The sequence below is a fragment of the Paralichthys olivaceus genome, chromosome 20 (genome assembly GCF_024713975.1).
Source record: "Paralichthys olivaceus isolate ysfri-2021 chromosome 20, ASM2471397v2, whole genome shotgun sequence".
NCBI classification, from domain to species: domain Eukaryota; kingdom Metazoa; phylum Chordata; class Actinopteri; order Pleuronectiformes; family Paralichthyidae; genus Paralichthys; species Paralichthys olivaceus.
The window spans coordinates 14,475,591-14,489,273 of NC_091112.1; the positions used below are offsets into that span (position 1 = coordinate 14,475,591).

General features: G+C 42.0%; 1 protein-coding gene across 2 annotated transcripts in view; it reads left to right on the plus strand.

Annotated features, from left to right (window-relative positions):
* The window catches only part of trit1 (tRNA isopentenyltransferase 1), a 33,927-nt gene that overhangs the window by 11,783 nt on the left and 8,461 nt on the right, over positions 1-13,683 (plus strand). Inside the window, exons 2-8 of one of the 2 annotated variants that reach the window (XM_069515877.1) lie at positions 66-206; positions 2,768-2,866; positions 3,124-3,278; positions 4,860-5,002; positions 5,152-5,263; positions 9,139-9,251; positions 9,390-9,467. In XM_069515877.1, coding sequence (XP_069371978.1) covers positions 66-206; positions 2,768-2,866; positions 3,124-3,278; positions 4,860-5,002; positions 5,152-5,263; positions 9,139-9,251; positions 9,390-9,467 — 841 coding nt within the window. Of the gene's footprint in view, positions 1-65; positions 207-2,767; positions 2,867-3,120; positions 3,279-4,859; positions 5,003-5,151; positions 5,264-9,138; positions 9,252-9,389; positions 9,468-13,683 lie in introns of both variants that reach the window. The other variant, XM_020090343.2, reaches the window with a different exon arrangement.

Consider the following 13,683-nt stretch of genomic DNA (forward strand, 5'->3'; position numbering starts at 1 on the left):
GCATTTCTTTTTCTGATTCACTCATTTGCCTCTTTATTAATTGGTTTCTGTTTTGTCATCCTCAGGTGTATCAGGGCCTGGACATCATCACCAATAAAGTGACGGCTGAGGAGCTCTCCCAGTGCAGACACCACATGATCAGTTTCGTGGACCCGCTTGTTAGCAGCTACACGGTGGTGGACTTCAAGAATAAAGCTCTGCCTCTAATATCCTTTTCAGCAAATGATGTGAAAACAGAGAAACAATATTTTCTCATAAACACCTTTCCACGCATTACTACCACCCCTGTCACTTCTTCAAGTGGTAACAGCAGGAAAAAACCCAGTCGTGCTGCGTGTGACGTCTTGTTGTTGTTCCGCACATGCAGGTCACATCATGGCCATGACCAGTTCGCATTGGAGTCTGATACTGGCCACATTTTAAAAGATAATATGAACAGTAACATTAAAAAAAAAGGATCTAGAAAACAATAAGAATTCAGCACTGAGGCTTGCAGTCTGAATGTAGCTTCACTAATTGTGTGTGTGTGCAGAATATATGGCCTCGTTTTGTCAGCGTTTCTCTCTGCAGATGTTGCACTGAAAATGAGAAGAGAGAGAGATCACTGGAGTTGATATTTATAAAGGAGTCTCTGTCTGCGCGCACACACACTCTCACGCACACACACACACACACACACACACACACACACACACACACACACACACACACACACACACACACACACACACTCTCACACACACTCTCACACTCTTTGGGCAGTCACACCCTCATGCAGACACCGGCCGTCACACAGATGTGGAGAGGGAAGGCGATAACTAGAGGCGGTATAAATAGATCAGGATGGAATGCACATACACACACCAGTGTGGCGAGGGGATGCGGTAGCTCCAAGAATAGGCTCAGTGTAGCGCGAGTCTGCTGGTGGGAAGAAGGAGAAATGGAAAGAGATGAATACAGATTAAAGGGATGGATGTGATGTGGAGGGTTTTGAATTGCAAAGCCTGGAACAGATGATGATAGAGGGGGAAAAAGAATGGATTCGTGTGTGTGTGTCACTCAACATGTCAATCACGTAAACTCCCTCCTGAACTCCTCATCCTCTCTTTCTCTTTTATTGCTTTCATTCTTCCAGCACTCTTTCTTTTCCCTTCGCTCAGTTTTGCTCACTGCTTGTCAGGGATCTTTGTGCTATTTCCATCTCTTGTTTTGCCTGCACTCAAACACAGTGATGCAGCCCTGTGTGTTTGTGTGTGTGCGTGCGTGCGTGCTAGGGAGACAGTGAGGGGAGGTGAGTGAGAAAGGCTGATGGGGCTTTATCTTGTTTGAGTGGTTATTTAATTATCCCTGAGCAGAGAGGGTGGGTGACTAGAGGGACGGGAGAAAGAAGAGGTGCGAGAAGAGTGAAGATGCAATAGAGAAAGAGAGACAAAGGAAAATGGTGTGGCACGTAGGCTCTGTCTGTGTGTGACCAGTCAGGTTTTTTTTTTTTGCTTTATTATTAATGTTGTTTTGTCAGATTTAGAGGTGTGTGACTGATATTGACATGTAATAAGACCAGTGTTGACAAAAGTTCTGTTCATTATTGCAGTGATTTCAGGCCCCTCTTGTTGTCCACAAGATGTTCTGCACAAAGTCATTGTTTATACTCATCTCTAAACTTTACTCTTTTTGTAAAACTGTCATATTCTTCTCTCCATCTTTGGCCTGGCACATTTATTCAAATAACACACTATGAGACATTAAGTGGTACAGACATTTCAAACCACGTTCCCAGAATATTGGCCCCAGTCAAACTTGAGACGATTAAAAACAATGTAAAAATGTTAGTTTCATGTATTCATTTGAGGATAGTTACAGTCCTTTCATTGCACAGATGTGATGTTTTCGTCTGCCACTGTTCTGACTTTTTTATTTTCTCTAACTCTTTAGCCACCAATTGTGGTACATATGGACTAACTAACAAATGCAGTAAAAAATGAAGGGTATGGGTCGGTAACAGGACAACAGAAGCTTAAATCAAAACCAAAAAAAGACGAGTACAGTCATTTAAAAACAAAGCAGAGATCTCCTTGGGTTTGGATGTTTTTCAAGTGCTTCTTTTTGGCTCAGAGTGAGACTTACTGTCCATATGAATATACATGAGCATTCAGAACCATTCACACATGTACATACACATTACTTATTTTATTTCTGCTGTGACTATAACGCTATGTTCCACATGCTGTTGGAATCATTAAAGGACACCTCCAGCATGTTCAGGTTTCTACTGATTTTCTGTATTTTCTTTACTTATCCTTGTCATATATTCAATTTTCTGTTTTTCTACATTGTCTTTCCAAGACAAATTTTGTATTCTTACTAAAGCCAAGTTTCCTTTTTAAATGTTTTAGTGTTTTGTTCAGTTTGTCAGTGCACTTGAATGTTTGCTATTATTTGAATGCTTTATTTTAAGCAGGAACATTCATATCAAAGAGGCAAAAAATTATATGTTCTCGCTCATCTGGATTTTCACTATTTTCGTGAATTTTATAAAATATAAAACCATTAAAGCAGCTTCTTTGAAAACGTACCGTAGACACAAATAACCTGAGTACTTGTGAGTGGCAGCCTCTAACAGTCACTGAATGAGAACCAGCTGTACTTGTTCATATGCCATTAAGGCTTGAATGCCACCAAAAAGCAGGTTATTTCAAAACTTTTAATTCTTTTAAATAAAATGTGTGATTTTAAAATGCAGATCAGTTTCTTCCTTAACAAGCTCAACATAGATAAAATGCACGTCAGCAACACACTGCCGATCGTTGTTGGAGGAACAAATTATTACATTGAGTCTCTGCTGTGGAAAGTCTTGCTGGATACAGGGGTGAGTACAACACAAACACACGTCCCTTCATCCCTTGTCCTGTGTGCGTCACTAAGCCACCAAACTGCACCACAATATATGGAGCTTTCAGTGCTTTGGGGTACTGTAATAAAAGTCTGACAGATTCTATTTATATTCTTGTCATTTCTAACCCAAAGCACCGTTATGAAAAGGATGTATTCAGGTTTTAAAGATTGAGAAGTTTAGGTATTTAAAGGCAGATTCAATAATTTCTAAATTAAATACTCTAACAGCAGGAGAACGAAGATTCAGGTGATGGAGGAGATGGAACCCCAAACAGGAAGTTGGAGCTGGAAAAACTGGGAGGATCTGAGTTACACAAACAACTGGCGGAGGTGGACCCCAAAATGGCTGCCATGTTGCACCCCAACGACAAACGCAAGATTGCCAGGTAATATCTTTGTTGCTTCTATAGCTGTGTCTCATCATCGACCCGACCCGACATCGGCTACATCCTCCAACGGACATGCATTCAATCGAAATGAGATGGCCTGGTCTACGTATTGCATCACTAGCTTGTGCTGCCCTTACAGCTGTTGCCTAGCAACAAGGTTACATTAGAAAACACTATTTGGTTGATTGAGAACATTGAACAGATGCGTTTTTAACGTTACTAACATTAAAAAAATGAATTCTTCTGATGTTTTCGCCACGAGTCATGTGATATGTTTGGCTGGGAAGGATCCACCCGGTGGAGCCTCCATAGCTCATTGGTTGAAGGACACATTTGGAGGAGCTTTTAAATTGGTTTGACCTAATTGATCCAAAGGATGCGGCCCCCTAATTTAGAAATTTGTTGCTGTCTTCTCCTAAACGATAGTCATGGCTGCTGAGAAAAATACAACCACATCGCTTTAGTTCAAATAACTAATTTAGGCCACTAATTTCACAAAAGGTAAAACCTCCATATTAGTTCTTGTATTTAAGGGGAAACTATTTTTCAAGCTATTATTTTTTTCAGCAAGTGCATCTAATTTAGAAGTATTTTTACTAGAATGGCACTGATAGTGTATACTGCCACCAAGGCCCAACAGTCCTTTTATGAAACCACATTTATTTCACCTGATCTGTATTTTTATTTGTATCTGCACTAAATTGCACACACTCATAAATTATTCTATGAGAAGCAATGTTAAAAACTTCTTGCAGTGTTAAAGAGATTAGGAGAAATTCCTGGAGCCACACCAGGATTTATTGGTCTCTTCCTTGGGTCATTCCCCACTAGTCCACAAAATTCCATGGGAATCTGTTGTTTAGTTTATTCTGGTAGAGGTAATGAGTGGATATGTCAAACTGCCCTTTTTATCTTTGGGATAATATGGCATGTAGTGTTTGTGGCTGTGTCTTTGTGTGAACGTGTGTGCACCACAGTGTTTTCAGTTTTCTCCTGTGTTGTATGAGGCCCTGAATAGCTAATGTTCTGTCTCAGGCTGACAGTCACAGTACACGACACACAAACACACACACACACCACTCACAGCTTGATGAGTAGCAGTCGGTGCACTCTGGTCTTTAGTGTGAGCAGGTTAGGTTACCCTGTTCTCCCAGTTGTCAGGCGCGGACAGGAGTCATCTTTTCATTATGCCCTCAAAGTGCAACCACGCACCACTCAAGAATCTGGGTTGGATTTAAATCTCAACATTTTAGAAGATAACACGTAACTGTGCTGGTGATTAAAAAAAAAAAAATGCTTGTTTTTTGTTCATCATGGTTTTCATATCATTTTTGACTTGACATTTATGCTATTTTGAAACTTTACAAAGACGTTTCTTAATTTGTGCCTCAGAGGGGACATTGGAGCTTTTCATTTACATTGGATTGAATGGATTGTTATCTAGTCTATGATGGAAACAATAGGAATTTCTATCAATCTAAAAAAATATCTGAAAACAATTGTTTAGTCTGTTCCAGTGGGAAACACAACTGAGGGTTTAATTTAACCTTGACATAGTTTGCTTGTGTTTATCTACAGGAGCCTTCAAATCCACAAGGAGACGGGTATCCCCCATAGCCACTGGCTGGAGGAGCAGAGGGGGCAGGAGGGAGGCAATGGGCTGGGGGGACCACTGAGGTACCCAGACCCCTGCATTTTCTGGCTGCATGCTGACATGAAAGGTAAGGAGAAAGGATGTATCCATTTCTATCTATGCAAACAAGAGAAGTGACGATATTTATATAGGAGCTCCTGTCCAGCGTGAAAAAAGCATTTAAGTGTGTCCGTCTTATTTTTTTGGTATTTTTCTCCCTCTCTGTTCCTCCTTCAGCTCTAGACAAGCGGTTGGACGCTCGTGTAGATGAGATGCTGTCTGCAGGACTTATAGACGAGCTCAGAGACTTCCATGTCCGCTTCAACCAGCAGAAAGTCCAGGACGACAGGTGAGCGAATCAACCAGACAATGTGTTTTGGGGATTTTTGTCCCTTCAATTCTTACGCTCAAGATCGCCTTGAGAGAGAGATTTTTGGTGGTTAAAGGTCAAAAGATCAAAGTCACGGTGTCCTCATTAAACAGCCTTTTGTACATGAGATCTCAAGTTTGTTTGTTGGAAATTTCTCATTTGGACTCCAAGTTGAAATGATTAGTTTCACTGGTCAAAGTTCACGGTGACCTCATATGAGTCTGGTAATTCTAGTTTATTTTCGGATTGGTGAATTCCTTGAAAACATTGTAATTTAGATTTTAGGATCTTGGGATAATTTACTTTTTGAGCCTGTTTCTACCAGTTAGTGTTTTTTTTTTACCTTTTGAACTTTAAAATCAACCAGAATCCAGTCCATCTCAGCGAATACAAAATAGGACTTGGAATCTGCTATATGGTTCAAAACCTTGTGACATTTTCCTCTGACCCCGCGGTAAATGCTATTAAACATTACAAGGTGGTCTGAGGATTTAGTGTCCAAGCACATAGTTCAAGATCACATTGTAATCCTCATCTAAATGGTCCAGACGCTCAGTCTGGAGTTGACTCCTCTCTTCCATGTAACCAGGGCTATTGGAGCGAAGTGAACTTGGCCGAGCAGCTCTCCAGTTATTTATTTCTCCTTCCCAGTCTGACAGGTCACTCTGTTCTGTAGCTCTTGTTTCTTGTTTGGCCTGCAGACCAATTTAGATCCAGCCCACACTGTTGCGAGTTTAGATCAAATGGGACCAATTTTTCTTCAGGATGTTCAGTGATTATTAATAATTGCAGAGATAAGGCCCTCCACAGGACATTAGCACTACCAGGGGAGTCTGGTGATTGGTGATTATTACCTCTGGGACTGAGGAACGTTTATCCCACGCTGGAAGAACTTCTTGCCCAGGAATTAAATGACTTACAGTACAATGGTGTCATTTATACTAAGGATTCCAGAGGTGTGGAGTCCCAAAACTCAAAGTTTAAGACTCTACACTGGACTTGGTACTTGATTAGAAAGAAGTGAGACTAAAATAATGATCCCACCTCTGATTGAGGCTTTATAACCAAGACTGAAATTTTGTCTCAATCACAATAACCAACTTGTGTCTGACATTTCCTTAACAGTAACCACATGATGAGTAGATTCCTGAAGCTTCGTCACTCTTTCATTTGTGTAGACTCACTGTTTCCTGTCCAAAGAATGCATCGTGGTTGGTTGTGTCTCTGGGTCACTATGTATCTGAGAGTGCATACCTCAGCCCAAGGCTAAAACCCTATCTTGACTCGTCAAAGCAGTGTTTCCCATTAGTTATGATGAAAACTGTGGCAGCGTTTGTACATGTGCGACCCTGCTACTGCCATAGATTGAAGGAATTCTGCCACTTTTCATCAGTCCTGTCTGGAAGGTTTTACTAGACTCAACCTGGATTTATTGTCATTCTACTGCCTAAACCAAAACAGCACCTCCAGCGTGGCTCCCAGGAAGAAACAAGAAACCTGTTAGACCTCAATCTGCTGTGACTTGCTATGAATGATAGATCAGATTGAAGGTGCTCAGTAAATCCTACAGATTTTACTCAAGTGGCCTCTTCTAAAAAAAAATATATTTTTCTCATTCAAACATCAGATCTGGAACTTACTGGAATCTTTGATGGCATTGTGCTGGAAATGGAACTGAACCACCCAACAGACATGCATAGGCACAAACACTCAAGGGTTAAAGTAGAATATATTTTCTACAATATATGGAGACAACCTTACCACAGTAAAGTCAGTGAACCGTCTTATAGAACAAAGGTTACATATTTTTTATATAACATTTCCGAAAGCCAAGAACCTCAAACCAATTAGTCTCTGATCACACACCATGCCGGCTGTTGTCCGGTCCACCGATTGGTTAAGAAAAAGGGGTCCATGTATGGAGACACGGTCAGTCCGACACAAATATATTAACATACATCATGTTTCTGACACAGAGGCCCATTACTGGAAGCGATAGAGGATCTGTATCCATAGATAATTGTGAAATGAATGTGGTATAATCATAACTAATGTCACTTCTACAGCATTTTCTAATTTTTGGAGAAAACACAGACATGTGATTTTTGACCTGAGCAAACAGAACATTGGTTTGTGTGTATTCATTTTTTGCTCTGTAATGTTCAAGCACTACATGTACAGCACCGGAGGGAATTTGTAGGAAAGACAGTCTATGTAATTGTCACTGAATCACCACTCATTGTTGTCACTGTGGAAAATGTCATGATTGACATTTCCACTCACAGACACACACCAACTGATTCGGCAAGCTTTATTTTTACTGTCTAGCAAACAGCACTTTCTCTGACAGTCTCCACATTATCTCCACTGGGGCATCTCTACATTTAGCTACAGGAGCCACCCACTCACCATATAATGCAATACACCATGTAAATCATGCAAAATCTGGTTTGTTTTATTCTTTTTACAATTTTGTTTTCCATTTTCTGGGCGTGTAAAATATGTGCATTGTGTTACAGTAGAACTATTGCGATCTTCACTGATAGCTGCAACAGATGGAACATGCTGCTGTGTGTGTGGGAGTAGATATTGACATTGTGTGTGTGTGTTGGGGTGTGGCTGCAGTGCATTGATGCATTGGTGGAACATTGCCCAGGAAGCTGCCAGCTCCCTTCTTTCGTCCCTCCTTACTTTCATCACCCCATCACCCCATCCCACCTCATCAACCAGCCTGCTCCTCCTCCTTTCTGCCTCCCCTACATCTCTGCCACTATTGCCCTCTCAGCAATCTGATCACCCAAGCACTTTACCCCCCTCCTTACCCACTCTCTCTACCCACTCTCTCTCTCTCTCTCTGTCCGTCTCTCCTTTACCCTCATGTCTCCATCCCCGGCTGGCTGCTGTGGCCAGACATCAAGGTCAGATCTCTCCCGCCCTCCCCTCTCTTCCTCTGTCTTTCTTTTCCTCCCTCCAGTGACTCTACATTTCCTGTGCTCTGCTGTTATTCTCAAATTTCTGTCTCTGCCCGTCTAGCCAGATTTATTTTTGTTCTTTCCTCTTCTTGTTTCTGTTACAAGTTATAAGTAATGGGACAAACATGGTTATTATTTGTATTACAATGTTGGGTCCTTGTTAGTTTTTGATATTTTGAAAAATGAAAATAAAAGAGATGTGTTTTTTCTAAACTATACTTAAGCCTTTTTTTGTGAACATTATTGCATGTTGATTCAGCCACGTTCAGTGTTAAACGATGTTGGTGTCGTCTCTTCTTCATCTTGTCTTAGTCATGAAAAAGTCAATTATCATCAAAATGTATTAATTTATTATTGAAGAAAAAAATGCTGCTATTTCGAGAATGTCGTAATATAACATCATAATCAAATTGTAATATTTTGAGAATAAAGTGAGAATATTTTCACATAGTTTGAATAGATAATCCATTTTCTTGCAAATTCAAAAAATCATCAAGTTATTGAATTTAACACATATGCACATAGATGAGCTATGACTAAACTGAGGAGTGTACCGCTCGGTCTCAAATAGAAGCAGTGTTCTGATTTTGACAGAATGTTCTGTCTACATGTGCAGAGGTAACCAGCGGGCTTCTGCCCCAAACCGACGTCACTTCCGTCACCTGTGGTTGCCTCTGCCAGTGCCATTCAGTTTTTTTAATGTCATTCTGTCACTTTGTCTCCCCAAGGGCCTCACATCTGCTCAGCCTGATAGAGGAGGAGCAGGAGAAGGTGACATGAGTCACCACTGGGTATATAGAAATGTCAAATTGCAGATGGAAACTTTTCGTATCAATGGATAATGTTTAGTTTCCTTCTCTCCTCTCCTTTCCTTTCCCCTAGTCAGAGCTATCAACATGGGATTTTCCAGTCGATCGGTTTTAAGGAGTTTCATGCCTACCTGACCGCTCCTGAAAGCAGCACCCTGCAAGAGAAAGACGCACTACGAGTCAAAGGTCAGAGAAATACCTGATCATTGTCACTGAGATGGATTAAGATTCACTGGTTGGTCAACTGGATGACTGACCAACCAAAAGAATGTATTAAAAGATTTTTTCTCTTATCTATAACACCCTCCTTCCAACTGTGTCCAGGTGTAGAAGCTGTGAAGATCGCTACGAAGCGTTACGCCCGTAAACAGAATAAATGGGTCCGAAACCGCTTCCTTAAACGTGAGTACCCTTTGTGTGTGTGTGTGCGCGTGTGCTTGTGCGTGTCTTCTACAGTTCCTTAGCCATCAGCACTCTCATTAACAAGATGTGATTCATGCACTCCATTAGCTTTACCAATAAACCTCTGACTGTGCTACAGGATACACTGTATTCTGTGTCCGTCTGTGTGACTGTGTACGTGCATGTGAACATTAGTGGGGTGATGTCACTTTCTAAACGTTTCAAATCAATACAAGAGATTTGAAAGCATTACATATTTCACTTGTGGACATTAAATGCAGCATTCTTGAGTTGATGTGACATTATAAGTTTGAGAATAATGTTTCAAAATCCATCCCTGTTAAACACCTGCAGCTGAGCATCTTTCCCAGCACCGAGTCCCCTGTGCCACCAAATGCATAGAAATGAACTGCAGTGGCTGTTACCTGCCTCTGTGTCTGGCACAGAACAATGGATAAATGCAGCCAGCACAGCCAAGATCAGCCTGTCTTTGGCAGGTGGTTATTTCCCACCCTCGTCACAACCCGTGGAAGTCAGTCGTGTTTTAAAATGTATATAAAGGCTCTGTGTGTTTCTCAGTCTCAAATGGAAACCTGGCCTCTCTGTCCCACCAGCAACATGCCCTGCAGTAACCCAGCCTCCTAATCCTGTTAGGCCCAAGTGGCTTAGGCCACGCCAGGCCCTAAACCTCAATACCCCTCTTTCTGACTGCCTGCCTACCCGCTGCACGCACCATATGGTCTTCATCACATGTGTGTGTGTGTTACTACTCTTTAATATATGCAGTAATCTGTCTGACGTTGTCTGTGCTATTGTGCCTGTGTTTCAGGCTCTGTATGTTTTCTTAGAAAAGCCCATGTGAACTCACATGGATTCTCTGCTCACATGTCAGCTCAGCAAGTTCGGGTTCAGGAGAGAATTTTCTGCTAAAATCGGTCTGGCTGTACAGGTGTCACAGTTAAAAGTCTGAGAGAGAGTTACAACAGTTGGTGCTGACAGTTCTCAAAAGTCACTTAAATAGGTTTTTTGTGCATGAGCTCCAAACTGTGGAGGTCTAAAAGGTTGAAATCTCATATTTTTTTCTCATTCTCATATTTTTCACTATTGCCTGACTATTTATCTATTTATTAATTCCAGATAACTCTGTCTGTCTGTCTTTATGTGGAAGAACGAGAACTGTTCCTCTTATCTCCTGGCATGTGTACTCTTAAGGGCCCAAGAAAGTGCAGTGTCAAAATTTTCGTGATTAAAAAAATTAATAAACCGGCATCCAGCGTTCTTTGTGCAGCGACCGTTGAGCAGATTCAGGGTTCTGTGGACTGGGTCCAGCAGTCGGTCTTTTCTTGCTGCAGTTCATCACTTTTACATTTTCAGAAAGAAAGCTGCAACCAACTTTACCACAGGCCAAACAAACAGCCCATTACATACAGGCAGGTTGAGAACGGGCACTGCACATTTTGCTCACCGACCCAGCTGCAGATATATGGGAAATAAAGAATGTGACAATTAATCAGGACAGGGAGCATGAGTCCTACAGCCCTCAAAAATCTTCAATTTATCACAAATCATCTCAAACCCTGAGGACCACAAGTAAACACAAAGTAATTCCCTTTGTTACTATTGTAGCTCGTGCGGTACAGTTCACTGCAGTAGCCACAGGGACTTCCAGGATGTTTACTTAAGGTTTTTAAGTGTTCTTCAACTCTGTAAGATGGCAGTCTGTAACATTACACTTTCCACCTCTTGAAGTCTGTAAGGACACTCATCAAAACACCCTCCAACTCCTCCTAAAATGTCCCTGTCATTTTTGTTTTGTTTGCAGAATCTGCAGGAGTCTCCTCTGTCACACTAAAAAGAGCCCTGCATTCAAAACAAATGCATTGATGTGTGGATCTAGGTACCAGTCGCACAATTAAAAAATGTTTGGATAGTCCAGTTGAAGTTGTAGATCCATAGGTTTGAAGGCATTTTACTGGGTTAGTGGGTTAAGATATATAGATAGAAAAAGTAAATTGATACTGTATTAAACTTCAAGGTTTTGAGATTCATTTTTGAGAAAGTTGAAATAAGTTCACACTTTTTGCCCCAATTGAGGACAGAAATAAGGGGATATCACCCTGGTGGACAAATACAGGAATTTCCTCTTGAAATGAGGAGAAATCAGAGTAAACTTCACCGGGATCATGCTCCCATGTGTAAACACCCATTTTCAGGTGCTTTTTCAGTGTCACAGCTTCAACATATTCACCTTTATTCTTAAACTCCACTCCTACTCTTTAACCCTGTTAGCCCCCTTCGTCCCACCTCTTTGCCCTGCGTCCTCTCTGCTCACCGTCCACTCTTGCTGTCACTGGTGACCTCTGTTTTGTTTCATCCAAGCCACACACACACACTCACTCACACAGATGCCAGCAGGTCTCAGCTGAGCAGGCTTATCTCATGAAGCATTACATAGCTGCAGCGAATTTGCCCCGACCACACAAACGTAGGCAACAGGGTCACTGAGGGCTGCTGGGACCAAACCGTACAGAGACTAGTGGGTCAAAGGGAAAGACGAATGGTCTTACAAACACAATGAGAATACAGAAAGAGACAACATCACATGTGCACCATGGTTTAACCCAGTTTTCAGTCCACAGTTTGAGACAGTGACGGTGAGCGAGCAGGTGGGAGTTCAGTGTCTTAAATACCCCTCAGCAGGTTACGTGGTTCTCTTGACGGTCTCGACTCTGACCGCTCTGGGGATTGAAGCACCAGGTCAGGCAGCTCAAATTAAATCAAGCTTAAGTGGTCTTCACTTTAAGTAAATCTGTATGTGGGTGTATGCTTATAGGACATGTGTCTGTGTGTTTAATTAAAAATGGATTTAATTACTCATAAAGAAAATGTTAATTTGAGGTTGCATTCATATTTATAAATGTCAAATATTGCGCAAACTACCCCAGAGCCTGCAGTTTTTTAAAAATACATTTTAAGTCCCAAAGAGTGGCAGACAAGCCCACACACTCTACCTGTGGGGAGAATACTCGTGTGGTTGGACTGAGGCCTCGTGAGTGTTAGGTAACTGGGGTGTAGTTGTCGTGTAGTCCCTGGAGTGAGTGATGGATGGATAGATGGATGGATGGATTGTAGTCTTGCCAAAGTGCTGTGTCAGCACTGGAGAATGGTCTGACTGCACTGGCTTGTTTATGTTTCATCAACCCATCACAGTTGTCTCAGGAAGCGTTTAGCTCAGGATGCTGTGACGGTGACCTGCAAAATAGTGTTTGCTGGAACTTGTTAAAGTGGAAGATATAGAATGAAGAGTCATATAAAGGTAGAGGTGGTCATTTGTCTCTGAAACCCTTTTTAAAATCCTCTTCACGTTCCAATAGTCATAAATTAGTAGTTGCCGGCCTGCCTGTGCACCCTGCCCTCTCCTGCACATGACCAGCATCTTCAACTGGAGAGACATACACCGCTGAAGCAGAGACGATATTCAGGAGCTGTGAGTGCACGTACATGTGTTTGCGGGGTGAAGCTTTGATGAGCGGGCCAATGGGAGGGAGTGGGATGTATCTTGCACTTTTTCAAATTGTAGCCTGCTCTTTCTTGCTATTCTAGGATTTCCAACTCTAGCTTTAAATGGACAATTCCAATATAAACAAGTATGACACATTTCTATCAAAACCTTTCCGTGTATGGGTTGTAGCACAGAGGTTGTTGCTGTTTCCCGTAGCGAAGGGGTAATAGGTAGATAGCAGAGGCGGAGGAGACATGTGGCCAATGGCAGCCTGATACCCTGAGTCTCCATCAGACTAGATGGAGGGAGACAGAGAGGGAAAGAGGAACGACACATGGATAGCTGGGAGGATAGAGAGCGCAGGTAAACCAATCCAGCTGGGCCAACAGGTGGGGGGCAAGTTTCCACTCTGGTCTTCGAGCAAGTGCAAAGCTGTCACTGGACACACATGCACAGACAAATACCACCTCCTCCAGCGGAGATAGTGGAGCTAGTGTTGCTGTGACTTCAGTGACCTCGCTGTCACCTCCTGTAGGAGGGGAGAGACAAGAGAGGCCTGCAGAAGGTGAGAATTCTACAGTATTGCATAAAATGTTTTGTCAGCTCAGCTGACATCAGATGTTGTTGTGTTGAGAAAAGAGAAAACACATCTTCCCTTCAGCAGGAACCCCATAAATCCAGAATAAAAATAGCCGTGTTGTGGCAGGGATATGT